At 48.5% G+C, this 24,761-nt stretch overlaps 1 protein-coding gene across 2 annotated transcripts in view; it reads right to left on the bottom strand.

Annotated features, from left to right (window-relative positions):
• The window catches only part of KIF5B (kinesin family member 5B), a 1,711,571-nt gene that overhangs the window by 1,384,716 nt on the left and 302,094 nt on the right, over window positions 1–24,761 (bottom strand). For both annotated transcript variants that reach the window (XM_069648059.1, XM_069648058.1), the window contains exon 3: window positions 23,383–23,456. In XM_069648059.1, coding sequence (XP_069504160.1) covers window positions 23,383–23,456 — 74 coding nt within the window. The remainder of the gene's footprint in view (window positions 1–23,382; window positions 23,457–24,761) is intronic.

The raw sequence follows: 24,761 nt of genomic DNA, 5'->3' as shown, positions 1-24,761 counted from the left end.
CGCCGTGGTAGCTGCGATCGCTCTGGTGGAATGGGCTCTCGGACGGCCAGGCAGTGGTCGGTTTGCCAACCGATGACAGTACATGATACAGCCGGAGAGCCATCTGGAAATGGAAGCCTTCGAGAGAGCCTTCCCCTGATTGACAGGTCCAAAATTCACGTCTTCCGAAAACACTTCGTGCGGTCCACGTAGGACTTCAGCGCTCTAGCCACATCCAGCGAGTGCAAAGTCCTCTCAGCCGGCGACGAAGGCGACGGGAAGAACACAGGCAACACCAAGGGTTCGTTGAGATGGAAGTCCGACGGTACCTTGGGTATGAAGGAGGGGTGCGTCCTGAGCACTACCCTCGTGTCGTGAAAAGTCAAGTACGGGGCCTTGCAGGAAAGGGCCTGGATCTCTCCCACCCGTCGTACGGAGGTGATGGCCACAAGAAACGCTGTTTTCCACGACAGAAACTTCAACGGGGCCGAGTGCAGAGGCTCGAACGGAGATCCCATGAGCTTGGTCAGCACCATGTTGAGCTCCCACGCCGGGGCCGGCGCCTTCACCGGCGGGAACGATCTGAACAGTCCCTTCATGAACTCTTTCACCAGACGAGACCACAAGGACGTCCGGCCCGTGGTTCTGGTGTATCGGGAGATCGCAGCAAGATGAATCTTGATGGACGCGTGTGCCAGTCCAGCTTTGGCCAGCGTCAGCAGGTACGGCAGTACTTGGTGAGCCGTAATCCGTAGAGGGTTAATCTTCTGTGCGTGGCACCAGACAGAGAACCTCTTCCATTTGTGTCCGTAGCATTTAAGAGTCGAGGACGCCCTGGCCTTTGCAAGAACCTCTCTGCAGTCGGCCGGTATGTCGCATCCTCCAAACTCTAGTGCCGCAGGAGCCAGGCCTGCAAGTTCAGCGATTTTGGGTCGTGGTGGAGGATGGCGCCTCCTTCCCTGGAGAGTAGATCCGCGTCCACCGGCAGCTTGATTGGCGGGGACGCTGATAAGTCCAGAAGGTCCGGGAACCATATCTGCTTGGCCACGCAGGTGCGACGAGGATCATCCTGCACCGCGACCTCTTGAGCCGGTTGATGAGCCGGATTAGCAGTGGCAAAGGAGGGAACGCGTAGAGGAACAGGCCCTCCCAGGGGAACGAGAAGGCATCGCCCATGCTCCTCGCCTGGGGAAACCTGCTGGCGAACCTCCGGCACTTGGAGTTCGTCGCCGTCGCGAACAGGTCGATCTGGGGTGTGCCCCACCGTCGGAAGAGGCGATCCACTAGATCCTGCCGTAGTTCCCACTCGTGGCACGAGCGCAGCTCCCTGCTGAGTGAGTCGGCGATGGTGTTTTTTATCCCTGCCAGATGAAACGGCACCAGAAACATCCTTTGGGCGATGGCCCAATGCCACAGGTCCTGCGCCTCCTTGGACAGCGCTGGAGACCTGGTTCCGCCCTGTTTCCTGATGTAAAACATGGTGGTGGTGTTGTCGGTGAAGATCCTCACCACCTTGCCCTTGAGGGACGGAAGGAAGGACCTGAGGGCCCAGAACACTGCACGGAGCTCCAGGACGTTGATATGGAGGGACTTCTCCGTCGGGAGCCAAAGGCCTCTCGCGTGCAGATTTTCGGTGTGCGCTCCCCACCCTTCCAGGGAGGCATCCGTGGTCACTGTCTCCTGGTGGTCTGGGGTCTGGAAGTCCATGCCCGCCGTCAGATGCGCGCGGTTGCCCCACCACCGGACCGCTCGGCGGAAACTCTCGTCGAGTGTGATCCTCTCCTCGAAGCCGCCCGTCGTTTGGATCCAGCGCACGTCCAGGAACTCCTGCAACGGGCGCATCTGGAGCCTGCACATGGGAATGAGGTAGATGCAAGAAGACATCATTCCGAGGAGGGACTTGATGGACCTCACCTTGGCCGCGTCGGAAACCAACATCCGCTGTACCTTGCCCAGAATGGACCTGGTCCTTTCCTCCGACGGGGAGGCCAGAAGGGACACTGTGTCGAGCTTCGCTCCCAGAAACAGTGCGTTCTGCGCGGGTACCAGGTGGGACTTGGCGTAGTTCACGGAGAATCCCAGGTCCGTGAGAAGTTGGACGGTCCTTGCCGTGTGCTCCACGGCGAGCTCCCTCGTCTTGGCTCGGATGAGCCAGTCGTCCAGGTAGGGGTAGACGTGGATCCCCTCGCGGCGCAGCTGCGCCGCCACCGGTGCAAGGCACTTGGTGAATACCCTGGGTGCCGACCGTAGTCCGAAGGGGAGGGCTTTGAACTGGTAGTGACGCCCTTGGACCACAAACCTTAGGAATTTTCGGTGCCCCTTTAGGATGGGAATATGGAAGTAGGCATCCTCCAAATCCAACGACGACAGGAAGTCTCCTTCCTCCAGCTGCCCCAGGACGTGCTGGAGGGTGACCATCCGGAACTTCTGCGCCTTGACGAACTTGTTCAGACGTCGCAGGTCTAGGATGGGGCGCCATCCTCCCGTCTTCTTCTTCACGAGGAAGTATCTCGAGTAAACTCCGGAGCCCCGAAGCCTCTTTGGGACGAGTTCGATGACGCCCTTCCTGAGCATCGCCTTTACCTCCAGGAGAAGCTGAGGGACGTGAAGCTCTTTCCTGGCCACGGGGGGGACGCGCGGGCACCTTCTTTGAAACTCGAGCGCGTGGCCCCGGGCTAAGGCGTCCAGCACCCAACGGTCGGTGGAGATGGACTCCCACACGCTGACGAAGCTCGCCAGCCGGCCTCCCACCGGGGTGCTTCGGTGGGGGCCCGACCCCACGGCCAGTTCAATCCTGTTTCGACGAGGCTTTGCCGCCTTGACCTCCTTGGCGACGACGGCGGGGTCCCCCAGACTTGCCTCGTCCCCTGTAGGCCTCCTGAGACGACGAGCGGGCCGCCTGACGGTAGGTGGAGAAACCGCCGCCGGAACCTTTGGAGGCGCCCTTGCCTCCGCTGCTCCGAAAGGGCGTCCGTCATTGCTGCAGAACCCCAAGGGCCCGGGCCGTCTCAGTGTCCGCTTTAATGGCCTGAAGGGAATCGTCCACTGTTTTCCCAAACAGGTTGTTCCCATCGAACGGCATGTCCAGGACTCTGGTCTGTACGTCTTGACGGAAGTCCGTAGCCTTGAGCCATCCACGCCGCCTAAGGCAAACGCCGTTGCCCAACTGGCGAAACCCAGTGTCGGCGATGTCCGTCGCAATAGTGATGGCGTGGTCCGACGCCACCTCGCCTTCCTGTAGGATCTCCAGGGCATCCGCCCTCTTGTCGTCCGGTAAGAAGTCCAGCAGGGGAGCCAGTTTGTACCATAGCTCCCTGTCGTAGTGGGCCACGATAGCCAAGGCGTTGGCCGCTTTAATCGTCGTCGCTGCAGACGAGATGACCCTGCGTCCCATAGCGTCCAATTTCTTTCCCTCGCCGTCCGGTGGGGAAGTCGATGTGGAGGCCGCACCCCCCCCGCTTTCTTCCTGGCCGTCGCGGAGACGACGGAGTCCGGGGTAGGTTGCGCCCGGAGGCACAGGGGGGGCCGCGTCCGGGACCCGGTACTTCTTCTCGTACCGGTCTCTTCTAGCTGGCGTCGTGGAAGGGTTCTTGAGGAGGGTGAGGCCCTCATCCCAAATGTCGTCCAGTAGAGGCACCGCGAGGACCGTCTTCCTCTTGGCCTCGCGCCGTTGATACAGGAATCCTTCCTTTTTCTTCTCCTCAGGGCAGAGTTGGAAAAGCTCGGATGCCCTGGCGATCATGGAGTGGAACGATCCAATCTCGTCGGGCGGAGAAGCCCTGGTGGGAGGTGACGACGGTAGATCCTCGTCGTATACCTCGTCGCCCGTACCCGTCGCTGCCGTGTCAGTCCCCGTATCATCCCCTCGGGTGGACGGGGAGGAGGGCTGGACGGGGCGCGACGGCTGAAAAGGAGGTGGAGGGTGAATCCTCCTTTTCTTGGGAGGGGGAGCACCAGAAGGTCCCGGTTGCGGATCCCCCGACGGGAAAGGTTCCTCCGTCGGCAACGGTAGTCTTGTCCTTATCTCTGAACATAAGGACTGTATAGCCAACAAAATGGCCGCCGAGTTGTCTTGCTGCACTGGCAGAGGGGAATCCGACGGGCGATCAGGGGCCCCGTCGGCACCCTCGACGATGTCGTCACCTGCGTTGGGATCCATCCCGACGGGCCGGTCTTCTTCCACGCCAAGGCCGTGGCTTAAGACCTCAATCAGCTCTTCCTCTGAGGATGAGGCCGAATCTACTACGACGCCCTGCCCCCCCTTTTTCTTCCCCGCCGGGGGTTTCACGGGGGTCCTATCGATGGGCACAAAAGAGGACTCCCTCCGAGGTGGCAGGGAGACTCTGAGCCCCGAGGTCGCCACCACTGGTGTAGCCTCCACAGGCTGAGCCAGGGCCGCCGCGACAGTATCGATAGAGGGCTTGGCCGGATGGATTAAGGCCTTCACCACCTTAGGTGCGCTCACCGCCTTATCCTTGAGGGGGGGGAACACTGCCTCGCTCCCCCTCCGATGGGGCCTTCGAGCTCGACCGGGGCCTCTCCAGGAGCTTCGCCGGGTGCTCGCCCTTCCTCTTACCCGACCCAGAGCATTGGCTCGTGGCTGAAGGTGCCGGGGAGGGTGTGCCCTGCCTGGCGCCCGTAGAGCCCGACCGTTCGGCGCTCCCGGTGCCAGCGGACTCGCGGTGCTTGGCCTTGTGTTGGACCCCCGTCGCCGGGGCGTCCTCCAAGGTCTTAGACCGCTCGGATTTCTTCCTCTTCTTCTCGCCTGACGGGCTCTTCCCTTCCAGCCAGTTGGCGAGACGTTGATGGCGGTCCTTCATGGTCCGCTCCGACATGTTGCCGCAAAACGCACAGTCCTTCTCCACGTGCGTCTTGTCCTCATGTAAGCAGTAGAGGCAAAAGGAGTGTTCGTCCTCCTTAAAGACGTTCTGCAGCTGGCATCCAGGGCAGATCTTGAACAGCTTTCCGGGCGTCGAGCTTCCCTTCTCCTGGGCCATGTCCGGGCCTGAGAAACTTCTGGAGTCCTCCAAAAGCGTAGCTCGACGAAATCTTCACCCTTGAGGGGCGCAGACGAATCAGACACGGGTCCCCATTGATCGGATGGAGAGTCGGTGGAGCTTGAGGCTCTTTTGACCGAAAAAAACGAAGTTTTTTGAGAAAAAACGTGAAAAAATAGCACTAACGCTCGAGAGCAATAGCACGAGGATCCCAACACATGAACGTGCGGTAAAAATCTGAAGATGGCTGCCAGAGGCGGTGCTTAGGTAGAGGGCAGTCATTGGCTGTGGTCAGTATGACGCAGAGACCAGTGATTGGTTATTACTACGAAAGACAGATCAGAAACGAAACTTTTACTGGTTTTTTCTTTACCGAGGATTCCCAGCCTGACGACGGGGAATATTCATGAGCATGTGAATCCATGCCAGACCCCATGCTGGAGAATGTAAATTAACCCATTAGTTTATCCAAGTATGCCTCGATCTTACGGTGTTTTTAAGAAATTATTTAACTTGCTTTTTTCCCTGGAAATATAACAAACGTGACTTTCATAGAGAGACAAAAAGACATAAAAGACAACTAAGATCCACGATAAGAGCACTAGAAACTGTAGAAACGTGCACAGGAATTGGCTAAAAATGATACTCCTAATGCGAAAGCTATATTATCACTGTTATCTGATTAAAAACGCGACAGTTGTGGAAACGTATTACACCTTTTTTGTTATTCCCAAGTATCTATGCAATTGAATCCAATTGACTCCAATTATGGAGTCTGAGTGGGAATCACATTTTTTTTAAAACATATTCTAAAGTTTCAAAAATAAATTGGACATTTGATATACAGACAGTTGGGGCTTGGATGCTGTTTATTGACACTTGGACGCTGTTTATTGACAAAGAGGATATTGTACAAATAATCTCAAAAAGGTAAATATTCTCGTGCCCCTGGCCCTGGCTGGCTATCAAAGGTCCCGCTCAAGAGCTCTCCGGAATAATGGTTGGATATATTATATTAACTTTATAACCACATTTTAATTGATAAAGTACCTTTGGGATTCCAAGATGGTGGCCGAGCCGGGTAGAGGTTGTGAGCGGAGCTCCGTCCCCCAGCTCGGGCCGCAATAATAAAGAAACACAATCAGCAGTCATCTTGCTACCCTCAAATAAGCGGTGGTAAGCGAGAGACAGGAAGAGAAACGACAACCACGGAGAGAAGCGGTCCCGAATCCTCCCGCAGAGGAAGCATACCCTCGGGCCCTCCCCAAAGTAGCCCAGCAGCGCGGAAGCTCAGAAGGTTACGCAAAACGCAGGAAGGTGTCTTCTGTCTCCGTGGCGGAGTACCGTCTGACACGTAAGGAGACCTGGATAAGAGTGGCGGAGACCCCAAGACACAGTCCGGTGAGGGGGTCCAGGCAGACCAGTAGAGCGGATTCGGACAAGGTGCGCAGCGGAGGGCAACGCCAGACCCGCGGAAGAAGGAACGTAGCCTAGCGGACCAGGCCCGAGAGGAGAAGCGCATGAGGCTTCCACGAGCCGCTCCGGGTGAGATCCACAGAGACGAATTGGGGAGGGGACCCCACAACATTAATACCAGAGCGGCGGAGGCCGCATCCCCCTGGAACGTAACACCCACTCCGGGGAAGCGGGACCTGGGAGAAGCAATCCGCGATAATCAGGGGAGGTGAGGCCTGTAGAACCTCCCAGAAACGACAACTGAGCCCCCTCTACACCCCACGCGACCAACACACTCATCGCGGGCCCCGACCCAGAAACAGGGGGAGAAAACCCTCCCCTGGACGCGGGCCCAGCCCGAAGGCCTGAAGGGGAGGTTACATTAAGACCTAGAGGCACCGGGGCCACCCCCCATAGCTCCCCGATTCACAAAAGAGCGGTCGGAGCCCCAACGGTCACTAGGAGAAGGAACCGAGCTCTCTGAGCAGGGACGGGCACAGAGGAAAACTGACCCCCCTCCCAGGAGGGGCCACAGCTGAACGAAGTACACGTCGAGGACCAGAGGCAGATAGCGAGATCTGGGGGGACAGCAATACTCATAAGGGAACCAGAATTCACACCCCATTAAACTAACAGAGAAGGAACCCTCAAGAATTTGCCCACTCCCCACGAGCCCAAATACGCATTGTCAGAGAACTCACTCACGGGACACAAGAAGCAGAAAAAGCCTCTGATGAACAAATACACATAAGAATCCGGCAGGGCCAAGATAGGCAGCCGGGGCGCCCGAAGCAGCACAGGCTCCCACCCGAATTCCAAGGCCACCACGAAAATAGAGAAACCTAAATACCAAAGGAGAGGCACACATGTCAAAAACCAGGATTCAGCAGGGGCAACAGGCGTTATCTGCTAACACCAGCAAATCCAAACTAGATCAGGACCTGAACCATCTCTGGAGCGCAGACAAAGGTGCGCCCAAGCAAACAAACAAACAGAAGGGCAAGGGGGAAGCTACATCGGAGCAGAAAGGAGACGCTGAAATGACCTCGAAAGACGATATGAAAACGTTGTTTAAAGAATTCCAGGACCAATTTATGTCCTCCACACAGGCGCAGTTCGAAAACATGAAGGGGGAATTGAAACAAGCAGTCCAGGAACTGAAGAGGGACATAGGAAATCTAGAGGAGAGAACAGACAAACTGGAAAGCACGGTCCAGAACATAGATGAGGAAATGCTCCAACAAGCTGAAGCACAAGACTGACTAGCACGCCTCGCATTGGAACTAGAAACACAATGTGAAGATTTGGGAAAGAGATCCCAGAGGTCAAACATAAGAATAAAGAACATGCCGGAATCGGGTGGAAGATAAAGACCTCCGTATGGCAGTACAACAGGTGTTTCAAGATATACTCACAGATGGATCAGGAGAAGAAATTCAAATAGATAGAATACATAGAGTAGGCCCCCAAAGATCGGTAGAACCCGGGGCCTGCCCAAGAGACGTACTGGTAGCATTGACACAGTACACACAAAAAGAGCAAATCCTGAGAAAAGCCAGGACAATAGATCATATAAGAATGAACGGCAAAGAAATCCAGCTATTCCAGGACCTCGCACAATCCACATTCAAGAAGCGAAGAGAGATGTCCCAGATAACAAAATACCTAACAGCTAAACAAGTGCGCTACAAATGGAAATTCCCATTTGGCCTCCGCATCACCACCTGCGAGGAGGGTCTCAAGATTCTGGGCAGGCAAGAACAAGAGACGGAGCCGCCAAGGGACAGAGAGCTCCACAGAGGAAGACGAGAGCCGAGGGGCTGGCAGACAAACAAGAAAGATAAGACTCCAGTCCCGCAAACCGGAGCTCAATTAATCCCGCCCCCACGTACAGAGGAACTAAGCCAAGACTGGCAGGAAGGAGACGCTACATAGAGAGAAATCGAAGACCCAAGGGAAAGAATGGGGCTAAAAATATATATAACATCAGAGGGCTGAACTCCCTAGTAAGAAGGAAAAAAACTGAACACTTTCTACACAGAGAGAAGCACGACGTAATAATGCTCCAATAAACACATTGGTCATCCACGGCCTATACATGTAAATTAATACGAGCCGGGAAACAATTCCTATCAGATGACAGTTGCCTAATCCTATCCAGAGCGCTTATCCTATCAAAATTAGATTATTGCAACTCCCTCTACATAGGGGCAACTAAACAAACCATCAATAGAATACAAGTGCTCCAAAATAATGCACTCCGAGCGGCCCTAAGTATTCCTAGACGAGTACATATTTCCGAAATAAGACAGAAACACAAATGGCTCTCTACCCAGGAAGAAATTAACCTCAAATCTGCCTCCCTCATCCACAAATGTTTAAATAACAAAGCCCCTCGTTACCCAACAGAACGTTTTACCAGAAAAATCTCCACTAGACCAACAAGAACAGTCAGTCCCAACTGCCTTCTAGTGCCTACATTTAAACTGACCACTATTGGAGGGTCCAGCTTCCCAGTCAGGGCAGCTCAATTGTGGAATTCCCTACCTCACGCTCTCAGATCTGACCAAACGTTCAACAAATTCAGAAAGAACACAATAAAATGGCTCATTGAGAATTCTATGTTACCCTCACTCTCTTTACGCACCCACCACATGTACTATACCTGATAAAGATTTGCTATCTTGTAAACGTCAGCTATATGATGACCTGCTGTCTGCATGCCGTTTTGTATATGTACTTTACTGCCTTACCTTCACTCGTGGAGCTAAGAGAATTGCCTTTACCATGCTCCGCACAGTTACAACCTCTGTAACCACTTTGTATCTGTACTTTACTGCCGTACCTTCACCCTGTGGAGCCAAGAAAATTTTGTTTTTTTCCATGCTCTGTATATTGTAACTTCTGTAACCAAGTTGTAAGCCCTCTTGTCAAATTCGCCCTGCTACCTCAGGGTCCGGTGCGCACAATAAATAAACAAACATATACAGAAAAAAAGGAAAGGCCAAATTCGTTTAAGAGGCTACAACCAAATACTCCAAGCCAACGATGAAGAGAAGAGAAAAGGAGTCATGATAGCATTCGCCAATCAACTCAACGTACAAATAAGAGGAACAATGACAGATAAAAAAGGACGATACCTATTTGCGAAAGTTCAGATCGAAAATCGCCTACTAACTCTAGCAACGCTATACACCCCAAACACGGGCCAGGACGGTTTCATAAAAGATACGCTGAACAAACTAGAAAACTTAGCAGAAGGAGAAGTGATTCTGACAGGAGACTTCAATCTCGCATCGAACCCGAGGGAAAGATCGCTCAAACCCCAAGCACACCCAACAAGGGACACCGTCACAAGCGCAAATGGAAATGGTGAACAAGATGGCCCTGGAAGACGCATGGAGGAGAATCAGAGGCACAACCCATTGGTACACATACCACTCACACGTGCATGATACAAGTTCCAGAATCGACTATGTCTGGGTCACCGGGAGCCTAGTAGCGGAGATCCAGGATATAGAAAAAGGCCAAATTCTGCTATCAGACCATGCCCCACTGTGGATTTCACTTCCCGAGATCCGCAAACGCTAAGGTCTATGGCGTTGGACACTGCCTGGGGAAATCTTACAAGATCCGGCAATGAAAGAAACAATTAGAGAAAATAACTGAATATTTTGAACAAGACGACACTCCGAAAGTCTCAAAAAGCACCGTCTGGGAAGCCTTCAAAGCAGTGATACGAGGACAAATAATAGCCCTGAAAGCACAGAAAGACAAGCAATCAAACAAATGGGAACGTGAATTAGAAAATAAAATGGAAGAGATCAGAGAAGAAATGGCAGAGAATAGATCTCTGAAAATAAAGAGCATATCGACACGTCCAGAGCCAGCTAGACGCACTCGGAACCAAAAGAGCAGAAACGCAATTACTCCATTTTAAACATTGGTATGCGATGAAATCAAACAAAGCGGATAAACTCCTGGCAAGACAATTAAAAGGGAAACAAAAAAACCAAACGGTACAAACATTAAAAGACGAACAAAGAATAAGACGACACAATCAAAAGATATTAAAAAAATATTCGGAGACTACTACTAGAAAATATACACATCGCAGAGTCCGAAAGAAGAGGAACAAGCAGCTTTTCTAAGGGGGATAACACTTCCAACCATCACTTCAGATGAAAAAACAGCACTGGAAGAACAGATAACAGAGGAGGTAACAAGAGCAATTAGAGACCTACCTAAAAATAAATAAAGCTCCAGGACCGGATGGTTACATAGCCGCTTTCTACAAAACCTATGCGGAAATTCTATTCCCCATCCTAACAAATCTTTTCAACACCTTTAAAGATACGACCAATATCGCTTCCTCAATGAACGAGGCAAAAATACTCGTCTTTCACAAGAAAGAGAAAGACCCAGAGAATCTGAGCTCCTATTGCCCAATAGCACTAATCAACATTGATGCAAAACTCTACACAAAGGTCCTCGCAAACAGGCTCTCACCCCTACTTCCCAAACTGATACACCAAGAACAATCAGGATTCATCCCAAACAGGAAAACCCACGACAACATTAGACGAATTGGACACCTCGTAGTGAAAGCGGAGATCACCAATACCCAGTCAGCAATACTAACGGTAGATGCGGAAAAAGCATTCGACAGGGTAGAATGGACTATGCTATTTGCAACACTCAAAAAAATGGGCATGGGCAATGCATATATAAACATGATTCGGGCTAACTGCAACTCACCCACGGCTAGGATAGCAGTAAATGGAGAACCTTTGGACCCAATCAGAAGAGGAAGAGGCACCAAACAGGGCTGCCCACTATCCCCCCTTCTGTATGCAATCTTCCTCGAGCCCCTGCTGGCAAAGATAAGAGCGGCATCCGACATCAAGGGCATAGAAATGGGAGGGCAGACACACAAGACAGCAGCGTATGCGGATGACATGATGACCCTAACTGAACCAACAAAGTCACTACCCCTCCTCATACAAGAGACTGACGACTACGGATCAATATCAGGCCTAAAAATAAACAAACAAAAGTCATCGGTAATGATCCTACCATTACAAGAGATATACAAGAAAACGGAAGAATTGCACCTACAAGCCACGGAGGATGGGGTGAGATACCTGGGAGTACCGCTAACCACCACGATAAAAAAAAATCTACACAGGAAACTATACAAAACTCATAGAAAAGGTGAAAAGAGACCTGGCCAGTTGGAACCCACTAGCAATTTCCTGGTGGGGCAGAATAACAGTTATAAAAATGACGATACTATCCAGACTACTGTACTACTTCCAAGCACTCACAATACGGATACCGGCAACATTCTTTAAGACACTCACCAAAATAGTAACAAAGTACATCTAGCAAAACAAAACCCCGAGACTATCACAACAGGTGCTTACGGCACAAAAGTCAGATGGAGGCATGGCGCTCCCCCATTTCCAGAGGCAGCACAGATGTGGGTTCTGAGTGACTGGATCACAAATACATCAGAAAAATGGTGGGAGGCGTAGGACAGAGCAGTAGCAAGATCAAACATGCGCCACTTATTATGGATCAGACCCGAGCACAGACATCAAAATGTCTGAATAAGTGAGATCATGAGCACAATCTTGGAAATATGGGACAGAGCAACCAAGAAAGAAACACTCACAATAGACCCAGACCCCTTCATACCAATTCTTGACAACCCGGAATTCCCTCCGGGCACGGAAAAAGGAGCATGCCAGAAATGGCCGGAAGCAGATTGCATGAAAGTGGGAGACATGTATGATGGTCTACAGATCAGAACGTACACCGAATGCCAGGACCTTCTGGGCCTCACGGAAAAGGACAGATACCAATATGAACAGCTATACCACCTGCGCACTACTCCAAGAATAGCACAAGCAATAACAAGGACCCTGACCCCATTCGAAACTTACATGATGACCCAGACGGGAGAAAATCAATTGGTCTCCACCCTATATAAATTCATAAACGCCCAGGCAGAGCAAATAAAATGGCATAATATGAAGAAATGGGAAACTACGTTAAGGAAACAAATCACGAGGGAACAATGGACGTACATCTGGCAAATAATCCCCAAATGGACACGGGCGATCCAAACAAGAGAAGCGTGGACAAAAATGAAGATTCAATGGCACTACACCCCGGAAAGAGTCCACAGAATGTTCACCACACAACCTTTTTGGACAGAGGTGAGAGCCCAAATGCAAAATATCTTCAAGGGAGCAGAAAATCTAGGAGAAGAGGTATGGATGTGTGGCATGTGGAATCCTCGAGACAGGTCACTGACAAGACAAAGACAAGAGAAATTTCATGGGATTCCTCGTAGCAGCATGACTAGCAATAGCACAAAAATGGAAACAGAAGATACCCCCATCCAACCAAGAGTGGCTACAGAGGATATGGACATACGTGGTGATGGAGAGAATCACATAAAACATACAAGGTGCCTGGCAGATATTCGCATTAGATTGGGGGGAGGCGATAGACTACCTACAAAGTGACTATATGATTCAGTGGTGCCCACATAAAATCCGCTTTCTGGAGAGGTTTACAGGATAAGACGGAAGCATAACAAGTGGAAGCAGTGGGGAAATTAAGGATAGCATAACCAGTGAGGGGGAGGGAAAGTGGGGAAGGGATAATGTTGAAATACCAAAGTTTATGTTTAAAGAAATGCCAATACAATTTATTTTAAAAAGTACCTTTGTCGTGGAAATTTTCAATAATAGTGCCTATAGACAAGAAAGGAAACAGGCTGCAGCCTAAGAATTACAGGACAATTGCCATTCTGGAAATTCCAGGGAAGAAGTTTGTCTCCCTGGTTCGAGTTCAATTCAATCAGTGGGCTATTGCAAGCAATATAAGCCTTTCAAGCAGGTTTTGTGAAGGGCTCCGATACCTCTTTGAACGGTTCTTTAATACATCTTGCAGCGCTATTAACAAAAATGTATTTGGTTTTTGTTGATTTCGCTGTAGCCTTTGACAACGTGGAAAGAGAATTACTATGGGCACATTTGCAGAAATGGTCATGCCCGGTTCACCTTTTAGAGATTCTTATGGATCTGCATACAGCTACATCTATTTGTGTAAGATTGAATCAGGATGGGCAATTAATCCAACATATATCACATTGAGGTTTAAAACAAGGGTGGATGGTAGCACCTCTCCTATTTAATATATTTATATAAGCTGTAGGAGAGGTCTTGAGTACGGCTAGAAGCTTCCCACCTCGTATCGATGACCAGGTTATCAGTCATTTGCATAAAGCAGATCACTTGGTTAATAGACCAAACAATAGGACTTGAACTTCAGTTATGTGCATTATCAAAGTATGCAAAAGACAACTTACTGTCCATAAACATATTAAAAACAAAGAACTGTTGATCAAACACCCACACAAGAAGCAAAATGTAGAGATGGTGTTAGAAAGAGTGAATTCCTTTATCTACTTAGGTTTCTGTATTACAGGATCTGTCAATTTTACTATCATGAATGATATTTTAAAAGCAAAATCTGTTTGGTGTCTGTAAGGAACTCATGGTGGCAACAGTAAAGACAGACGTGCTCACAGTTCAAGGGTGTTTATTGATCTTTATAATGGGGGAGATAAACACCTAATATAAACCTAAATCTAAGATGGGAGCAAACTATGACCATCAAATAATAATAAGGTAGTCCTAGTGGCGTCTTGTCAAATAAAAAGGGCCTATACTAAAAAAAAAAACTATTGCCAATCCTTACTGCTAAATAACGGAGTGTGGGATAATGTTCACTAGAAAGAAAGAAATGTTCACAAAATGAAAAGTCAGGATGGCATGGCTGGGTCTCCCTTCCCCACGTTTTAAGCATGAGGTTCACAGTTCCAGTTAACAATATCAAAATCTTCAGAGGCTAAGCTTCTTTCCTGACAAAGTCTCTTGCCTTCCTGATGATTCACAACGACAAACAAAAGTTCACCCTCTGTGATCTTGCACCTTGGGCAATTGCTCTTCGCCCCAGGATCTCCCTTCCCAGGGCTCAGATCCTCTTTGCAGTTTGGGCCTCCCTCCGTCGGGTTCACTACGGCCTTTCTTTAACACAGTTCATGTATTTCTAACAGTTCATCAGAAAGCAGGGTTTTCCTTCTCCTAGCTTTCTTTCGGCATCCCTCTGTCGGGTGCACACTTGCCTTATTCCAGAGTTCACATTCTTATCGAAAAGCAGTGTTCCCTTCCCCTAGCTTTCCTCTGGCAACGGGTCAGAGACTTTCGATTGTACAAGGGATTTGACATGACCCTTGTAGGACCACTCTTATGCCTCTCGCCACCCCTTCCTAGGGCCTTATGGTTCTTGTAATTTCAAAACCGGCCAGTCAGAGCCTTTCGAATGAGTGCCCACGTGGCATGGGACCCCTCTGCACTTGGACCTCAACTGGGCTTTTTTTTTTTAAACTGTTTATTAGTGGTCACACAGAGATACACAGGACCTTTTAACATTGCACCTCATACCAACAAGAAATATATAATTTGTGGTCAATATATTCATAGAGAATTACAAAGATTCATCATCATCAGAGATTATGTTACACAAATGGACTCTGAGTGAGCCCCATATGTCTTTGGGTCTAAAGGCCGGATGTCGGGTCGAGACATTGTTCTTCCGTTTCATTCACATGTGTTAGTTCACAAAGAAATTGGTTCATACTGGGTGGGCCCGCACTTTTCCATTTTTGTAGGATACATTTTTTAACCACCCCACATGCAATATTAAAAAATCTTCTAATTTTCTCTGAGCATTTGCCTATGTCCCCAGATAGGTATTTTTGGGGTTTTAAGTCCAGGGAGACTTGTGTTATTTCCTCCAGCATCACAGCCACATCTTTCCAGAAGCCTGCCACCACCCCGACATTCCCAGTACATATGTAAGTCTCCTGCCTGTGGCATATTACAGTTGGGGCATGCATCAGAGACCTGCGGGGCAAATTTAGCTATTTTGTTCGGTGTGCAATGTAGTCTATTTAGTATTTCGAATTGGATTAGCCGCAGCCCAGAATTTAGAGACCTTAGTGAGTGAGCAGTATCTAGTCCACCTCTCTGCCTCAATGGGCATCTGCAAGTCCCTCTCCCATTTCTCTTTAATTTGATTAGCTGTAGGGGTTTGGGTCTGCACTGCTGAATACAGTCTGGAAATACCTAGGCCTTCTGCGGCAGTTACCAGCTGCACACATGGGTGTGACGGAGGTTCATCTGGGAATAGCAGCCATTTTCTCTGAAATGCAGACTTCATACGGTAATATTGGAGGATCCCAAGTGGTCCACCTCCCAGTGCTCTCAGCAGTTCCCCCAGGGTCGCAAACTTGCCATTAATGAACATTTTCCCCATTTTCATTTCTTTATTAGAGTCCCAGGACTCCTGTATAGTGCCGTCATGTGTGGGGGGTATACCCAGGAAATTCCATAAAAGTATTTCTGGGTTATACGGTGTCTCCAACTGCAATCTTTTGTATATGGCCTCCCATGCCCTGACCGTACAGCTAACCGGGTTGTATTCACACGTGTCTCTGTATTGTGTGTCAAAAATAACTGATTGTGTATTTGTGGGATGTGTGGTGTATTTTTCTATCCATCTGTGGGGTGTCTTGTGTGTGGTACTGTACTATTAGGTTGCTCAAGCACAATTTGCAAAATATTGGTAGAGTTCAAAGTCGGGGGCTGCTATACCACCAGTGGAGTATGATTCCGTCATCTTTTCCCAGCTTATCCTAGCCATTTTTCCATTCCAGAGGAATGTCACCACCATGGATCAGAGTTCGGTGAAAAACATCCTGCCCGGCCATATGGAGATACTGACAAAAAGGTAGAGCAATTTGTGCAGAATTATCATTTTAAGGACAGCGACCCTGCCGTATAACAATATCAGGAGGCAGACCCATATTTTGAAGTTTTGTATTGATAAGTCTGCAGCGTGGTCTCATAATTGTCCGTGTATAATGTAAGCCTATCTTTAGACACAAGGATCCCCAAGTATCTAATATGGTGCTCTGACCACTTGAGTCCATTTAGTATGTCGGGGCATCTGGTGGCCGGTGTGAGCAGGAATATTTCGGACTTGGCCCTATTCACTGTGTATCCTGAATACGTCGCAAATTCTTGTATTTCCACCATTATGGGTGCTAGATGTGTCTCGGGTTCGCGGATATATAATAACGTATCATCGGCATATAGTGAGATCAGCTGAGTGGACCCTTTCGTGTTTATCCCCTTGTCGGCATGTCTCAGTCTCACCGCAGCCGCCATTGGTTCTATAGTTAGCGCAAATAGTAGGGGCGAGAATGGACACCCCTGTCTGGTGCCCCTGCCCAGCAAAAACAGTTCAGAGATGGATCTATTGGTTAACACCTGAGCACCCGGTTCAGTGTATGACAGTTTAACATATCTAATAAAGTTGGACCCATCCCGAATGCCTCCAATACCGCAAGAAGATAGAACCATGAAACCGAATCGAAGGCCTTCTAGGCGTCTAGGGATATGGCCGCTGCACTTCTTTTCGGGTCTATTTGTGCCATTATTCCGAAAAGCCTTCGGAGGTTCAGGGCTGTGGACCTCGTAGGAATGAACCCATTTTGATCAGGATGAACAATTCCGGGAACCACCGGTAAAAGTCTATTGGCCATCACCTTTGCAAATATTTTAGCATCAGTGTTTATGAGTGACAGGGGCCTGTAGGAGGATACATCCTGTGGTGGTCGCCGTGGTTTGGGGAGCACCGTGATCACCGCCTCTCTCATCGATGGGGGTAGTATGTTATATTCGAGGGATTCGTCCCTTACCTCGGAACTCTTTATAAAATTCAGCCCCTATCCCGTCTGATCCCGGTGCCTTGCCCGATGACAATGCTTTGATTGCTTCTGCAATTTCCTCCGCGGATACCGGCTGATCCATCGCTAATTGATCCTCCTCTGGAAGTTTTGGAAGGGCGAGATTCGCGAGGTAAGTTTTAATGTCAGCGAATGATTTCTTATCATGATTGGAATATAATTTTTTAGAGAACTTGACAAATTCCATATTTATCTCCTCCTCCCTCAAGAGTACTTCCCCTGTGGCGTATGTATGCTAGTGATTTGGTTGGGTTGTTTGTCATGTTTGAGCAGGTTAGATAGTGTCCTGCCTGCTTTGTTGCCCTCCCCGTATCTGTGTGCACGCATGGGGCTGCCACATAACGTATTTCTCTAGTAGCAAGTTTATCAAATTCCTGTAGGTGCATGTGTATGTCTGCCAGTAGTTCCCTATTCTGTGTACGAGTGTAGTTTTCCTCTAATTTATCACATTTATTTTCAAAATCTGCTAATTCAGCACGTACGCTCTTCAGCATACCTACAGACTTAGACAGCAAAACTCCACTAATCCACACCTTGAAGGATTCCCACACAGTGGAGTATCTATCCACCGTTCCCACATTATTAGCTGAATTCTTCGCCATCTCAACATGTAGTGTTTCCACCACCCCGGGGTCTCCCAACATCCCACTCGGTATTCTCCATCTTCTCGCGGGAGAGGGGATATTTTGGATCTTTAACTCTAAGATCACTGAGGAGTGATCTGAGAACATGCGGGGCAAGATTTCACAGTTCTGCAGTGCAGTAGACATGCCTGATGCAACAAACCAATAGTCAATTCTGGATTCAGAGTCACGAACCGAAGAATAGTATGTGTATCTCCTGTTCCCATGGTGTATTTCACGCCAGACATCAATCAATCGACAGTTGTGAAATAATATTGCTGAGGGTGAGGGCTGTCTTACTCGGAGCTCTAGTACATTTTCGAAGACCTGTCCAGTGCGTAACGCCCTCCAGTGGCAATAGTCCACTCCATTGTCCCCAATTTGGTTGTACCCCTAACAGACCCTCCAACTTCTGAACCCTCTACCCTCCCTCCCACCCTCATAATCTCCCCCAACTTGACGATGTACCCAAGTTAACTCATGGAGCATTCCCGGGGTGGTCATGTTGCTCCACATGATCGCCAGTTTGTCCCCATCGCTCCAATATTGGATGGAGCCGCCTGGACCATCAATTTATTAAGACTACAGTCTTGATGGTATAGTCGTTTAACATATATTCTGACTTCAGATGTACCTTAATCCTCCGGTCTTGGCCTGTTATTCTGTGCCGGTCTGCCCCCTCTGGGAGGGAGGGGTATGGAAGTCTCAAAGTATTGTGAGGCCTCAGCCGGGGTTTCGATAAATGCGCCCTTCCTGCATGTTGAATCCTCATCTTACCTGGGAATATCAGGGCATACGGAATTTGGCGTTCTCCAAGGAGCTTTTTAACTGGTTCGTAGGATCTTCTGTTTGCTTGAACCCCGGCAGAGAAGTCCAGGTAGATATTTATCCGGTTCCCTTCATATTGTAGTGTTCCAGCCTCTCTTGCCATTCGTAGGATTATGGCTCTGTCTCTATAATTAAGGAGCATTGCAATTATTGTACGAGGCAGTGCGCCCAGCTTAGGGGCCGGGGCCAATGTACGATGTGCTCTCTCCACCAGGAAGTGCTCGGAGAATGCCTCCGGACCGAATACAGTTTTAAGTAGCAGTTCAAGTTGCTTTTCCATTTGGCCTTTTCCAAATTTCTCTGCCACTTCCACTACACGGATGTTGTTTCGTCTGGATCTAGATTCAAGGTCTTCGCATTTATTCTGTATTTTGGACATAGCGTCTTTGAGCTGGGTGATGTCACGGCTATGATGTGCGATGGTATCTTCGTTAGTACTTATTCTGTTTTCTGCTTCCGTGACATGTATGCTCTCTTTTTCGACCTTAGCTTTGAGAGAGCCTATGGTGGACACTATGTCATCTAATTTCATGTTCACTGCCCGGAACCCATTTTGTACAATTGTCAGCCTGTCCTCCTGATCGCCACTCTCTGCATTCAGGGTTGCATTGGCGTTAGTATGGATGTCTGCCGTGGTAGTTTGCGATTGGCCACCAGTATACGCATCCATAGGGCCTTTCTTCTTATTACTAGGCATCTTGCCACTTTCCCCGCTTTTTGTGGTTCGCCCATGTTGTCGTCGTGCAATTTGCTGCTATTGCCCTTGCCGCCTGGCCGCCTCGCCCGTCCTCCTGCCCCTGGTCCTTCAGTTGCATATCGATGAGGGAGTTGGAACTAGGTTTAGCGGGCCCGAGGTTCGTTCAACGCCAGTGGACTGTGCTCTCCCATGTACTATGTCGCCAGGCTGCGGGACAGATGTTGGTCTGCGTTGTTTTAATCTTGCGAGGGCCTCCCTAGTCTCTCCAGCGTCCCAAGCCCGCCAGCCAGCGATTGCAGGATCTTTGACAGTTCGGCCCCCAGGACAGAGTGTCCTTTGGTGTTATGATTCAATCAGTTTTGGAGTCTCCCAGACCCAGTCAATTCAGGATGGGATCAAGGAGCCAGGGGTCGTGTGCACATGGCGGGGCAGGCAAGCCCGGCCCGCGTACCACCAACAGTTGGAACGGGGGGGGGGGGGGTTCACTCCGGCTCCGCTGGTCAGATAATGTTCAGCTGGCCCCCACCTATCCTCCGCAGCGCCCACGACCCCCTAGCTTAATTTTGTATTATGCTGCTGTATCTTGAGGTCACAGCAGTATGCACGTCCTATGGGGCGGCAACGTGGCACAGCGGCTGCTCCTTTCCACCCAGCCATCCCCCACAGTTCTCGTGCACCAGCCTCGTTTGGGAGATGTAGGCTAGGGGCAAGTTACAGGCCCGACATTGCCTGCAGGTATCCCGCCAGAACGGCCCCTGTGGCGGCCCGCCTGTATATATTGATTGTCCGGGGGACCGTCAATGGTATAAAGTTTTTAGCAACAATGCATTTAGCTGCGTATGTTCTCAATTGTTATTTTAGGGGGTGCGCGTGCCATGATGCAAAGTACTATTGCGGCTTTCGGGCGGGTATGTACCGGCACCCATTGGAGCTTGGGCCCATAATGAATCGGCCTTCAAACAGCAGGGGTTGGGGGGGCCCGCACCAGCCGTATCTCTTCCCCCTTTCGTTGCACCTCTGCCCTCCTTACTTGGTATAGCACGGAGTGTGCTGTCCCTTCACCAGACCTGCACATATTGCGGCGTTGCCGTGCAGCCCCTCTGTCAGAGAATCGTTGGATGTAGGGCGGCCCCGGAGACCAGCGGCAGGAGAGCGTCAAGAGCGCTGGCACTTTCCCACCTCTCCGGCCCGCTTGGATCAAGAGTTTCGGTCAGACACCACGGTCGCTAGTCAGGCGCATGCCGTAATCTCAGGCTCTGCCCATCCGCGGCCCTCCGCCTCTCCGAATCCGCGGCTACTCAGTTTCCTCTCGGTGCTCTCAAGCGGATCGCGTCCACCGCACGGGCCGGTCAAAATTCAAGTCGCCATAACTTCAGCGCCACCGACTGTAGCTCGCCAGGATTTTCAGACGCTGTGGATGTGTACTTGGTCTATCTATACCCAAGTTTGTAGTGCATCAGGCGGCTCCAGAAAGGATGTTTTGTCAAAGGATTTCTAACTGGAGCAGGAGCTCACAAATCAGGCGGCCATCACTGCAGTGCGCAACAGCGCCCCCAGACTCAACTGGGCTTTCTTTAAAGTTCAAACCACACACACAAGTTCTTTCCATTTCAAATACCATGCGTTCAAAATTTTGCTACTTGCAATCTTAGGCTCAACAACGGTCGGTTTGCCATCAGGTTCCTCCGACTCACCGGCTGTGCTGAGCCCGTTGGCTTCTCCGATTTCTTGTGTCAAGGATAGTACCACGGTAGCCAGTTTGCCTCTCCGCCTGCGTTATCACTGCAGGAGGCGCCTGTGTACCGTTGACATCTGCTGCTGTGCACGCCAGATGTAACTCCTGGTCTTACGATTTCCCTTACAGTGGCTTTGCAGGTCCGAGTTGAAAAGGGCAAGGGTAATACCCCCTTTGTCGTCCTTTAAGGTCTCGTCGCCTTTCTCCACCGTTGTAACTGGTGGTTTGGTGTAGCTGTCTCCTCGTGCATTCGGCCTTGCTCGAAGTGTGCTTTCATGCTCTGCCTTTTTTTCCTCTGGGGAAGGTAAAGGGCCGTCAGGTGTGCATGGTTGTTGTCAATTGCCTGACCCGTGTGTTGGGACATGTCAGGTAAATGGCTCTGGTGTTAGTCCTTTGTCTGTTACCATGTAAGAAAGTGTTTGTGTGGGAAAAGGGGGGTGTGAGGAGTAGAGCTTATACATTTCCTACATGGTAGGATGGGGAAAAGGTGCTACAGGGAAGGGGATGTCGCGTCTCAACCCTTGGTGTCCCACTTCCACTCCCCGAAGACCCCTCGCCCAGGTGATCCTCACCCACTGGTCCACCCCCAGGAACTGCATCCAATAGCGATGGCTGTGTCCTGGCCACCTGGATGACAGAAATCTGGGGACTAATGGGCGAGACACCTTCAGGTTTCTCACACTTCCCAGGCATCTACGGTGAACAAACAATTCAGAAAGGTTTCCCTGCTATCAGTAATACGCTTTTATAAATTAAAGGTTGTTCCTTCATTAAGTTACAGTAGTGAAACATCATTCATGCCCGATATCTATGGGACTGATTGGAAACTATATTTTGGAAGGAAACCTTTGTTCCTTCCAAACAGGGTCCCGATTAAAGTTGTGAGATTTTAGTAAGGTTTGTTGTCTATGAAGGTTATGATAAGGTGGAGAATTGTGTCCTTATTGCGTAAATGCCTAGTGGCTGATGAAGAAACCTTATATTACCAACTATATAAAGCTTTGCTGCAGGAAAAATAAATTGTTGATGGATCGGTTGAATAGATCATTGTTGATTGTTGAGCATGCAAATAGAGCCGTTAACACTCTAGTGGAAAATCCCCTTCAGGTGAAAAGTAAACTATGGTACAATGACTGTATTGAACTTGTAAAGACATAAAACAATATAAGTTATTTCAGCATTTTAATAATGAAGTAAAAGCTTTTAATGAGATACCTAAATATCTTTTCAAATTTCCAAATTTCTGCAATATGGAGAAACACATTTTTAAGGTTTTGATAAAACTTGCATCAGACTAATTAAGTTTTAGGAGCCCGTAAGTGGTTTTTAAGGGGCCAACGTCTTTGTAGATTCTGTAAACATATGAATGTAGTGGAAAATTTGAAGCACTTGATTGACTGCACAAGTTTAACAAACTTGAGGCAAAAACACTTTGATCTTGTCATCCCAGTACAGCCCAATTACCCCAGAAGACTGGTGGTTAGTTTTACTGAGTAGTGTTCAATTATCTGTAACATTAGCAATACTAAGATTTTTAGATGAGCTTCTTAAATGAATTGGAATTGAATTTTAGAAAATAAGCTAGGAGACTTACATTTTATTCTTGTTAATGTATTGTTTATTGTATGGATTTAAGAACTGTAATGTTCACTTTGATTTTTATATTTTTGTAATTATGAAAAAGTTTTTTCAAATCAAACCAATAAAAAAGCAGCATTTTTGAGGCTAACAAATTAATGTTTTAGGAGGATTTTAAAGTTTCCACTAAGTAAAAGAATTGACAGTTTACGGCCAAGATTGAAAACACTTGCCATCAACTTTTCTCCACAAATTCAGGGCCTGCTTGTCAAAAAACATCCATGTTGGGATCTAGGTTTTTAAAAATGTAGCCTAAGAACCATTGGCAATTCTGGGCCAATTACCAGATTGCAGCAACTGCAAAGTATGTTAATCTATAATAGATTCAAAATTTGAAAAACATTGCTTTAAATTGGGATCTCTGTCAAAGGGGTAGAACTATAGCAATTGCAGTGAGGGCCCTATTGCATTTCCTGCTAATTCAACAGCTTTCATGTCCCTGACAAAAGACTACACAAATTAACAAAGCATGTAGACAATAGTGAACAATTTAGGGCAAAGGCAAAAATGACACGTTTACATTTTTTTTCATGTTTTACCTCCATAGTATGAGTTTTCCCAGAAGAGGTCTGTCCATAAGCAAAAATTGTACCGTTGTATCCCTCAAGCACATCTTTGGAAAAGAGGAAATATAACTATTAATAAAGGCATCAACATCAATTTAAAAGAAAAAATATAAACATGATTAAACTTTAAAAAACATTTTCTGAATGGCAGCAAAGTAAGTTAGTTACCAAGATTACAGTTTTGACTCAAGGTCCCATAAAACTGTATGCAAAGGTTAAAAGCTGGACAAAACTAGGCTTTCCAAAGCCTTGCCCATCACTAAGCCATGGTCATGGCAATGTGGTTCAGTCTCGGATTGTTCTCCAACATGCAGAGCTGTTTGCTCCTTTCCTAGTTTGCTATACTAACACCTCCTTTTTAGAGATCATCTGAAGAATGCAACCGTTACTCCTTTGATCAAAAATCCTGGTTTAAACCCAGGAAATTATTCTACCTACAGACCCATTTCTAATGTTCCTCTTCTATTGAAGATAGTTGATAAAATCGCCACATCGCAATTTCAGGAACATTTAGACAATGTAAATATATTGCATGCCAACCAGTCTGGTTTCAGATCTTCTCACAGTAACAAAAGTGCCTTGCTTGATCTGCAAACCGAGATGCTAAGCATTGTAGACGAAAGTAAATTCGGGACTGCTGATGCGGTTAGATCCATCAGCAGCCTTTGCTTTGAAAAGCCTACAGGTTGACTACAATTGGAAAAAGCTCTAGGAGTGAGACTGTCTGGTTTAGATCATTCTTGAGCAACAGAATAGCTCAAATTACATGGGGCAATGCCTAAAGACCGAAAAGATCACCTAGGCGGGGGGGTGGGGGGGGTGTCCTGCCTAATGGAAATCTAACTATGGTGCTCGTCGTCAGTGATGTTCCCAAACCAAAAATAGTTCGTCCTCCATCCAACTCCCTTCTCCTGGACCGGCTTCTTTAGCCTTACTAGCCTATCTTCAGATAGTTTCTTGTGTGAGGAGCCAGGAATGAGACGTGGACAGAGGACTCGTGGTTTTGGCTAGAAATCTTTAGTTAAAATAATAAAGGGGTTAGAAAATGCCTCGCTATCCCTAATCTAGGAGGTATTTCCCTACCTCAACCAAAACTAATGGGTCTGTACTTCATCAAGATGTTCAAAGCAATAATACGTGCTGAATCCGAAAATCCTATTCTGACCCTCACACTCTAAAACTAAATCTAAGGTGCAAGCAATATTGCTTCTGGATTTCAGGTGCACGAATGTTCAAATTTAACACAATGATGTGAATCCAACCAAAATGTTCCAAGTGGACAATGTTCACAGTTGCAGGGAATGGTTCCCTTCCCCAGATTCCACAACACAAGTTCCAAAAAAGAATAATGT

The sequence above is a fragment of the Ambystoma mexicanum genome, chromosome 2q, assembly GCF_040938575.1.
Source record: "Ambystoma mexicanum isolate Mex_15411 chromosome 2q, UKY_AmexF1_1, whole genome shotgun sequence".
Lineage (NCBI taxonomy): Eukaryota > Metazoa > Chordata > Amphibia > Caudata > Ambystomatidae > Ambystoma > Ambystoma mexicanum.
The sequence above is the reverse complement of the archived record's forward strand: the minus strand, read 5'-3'. Positions and strand labels throughout refer to the sequence as shown.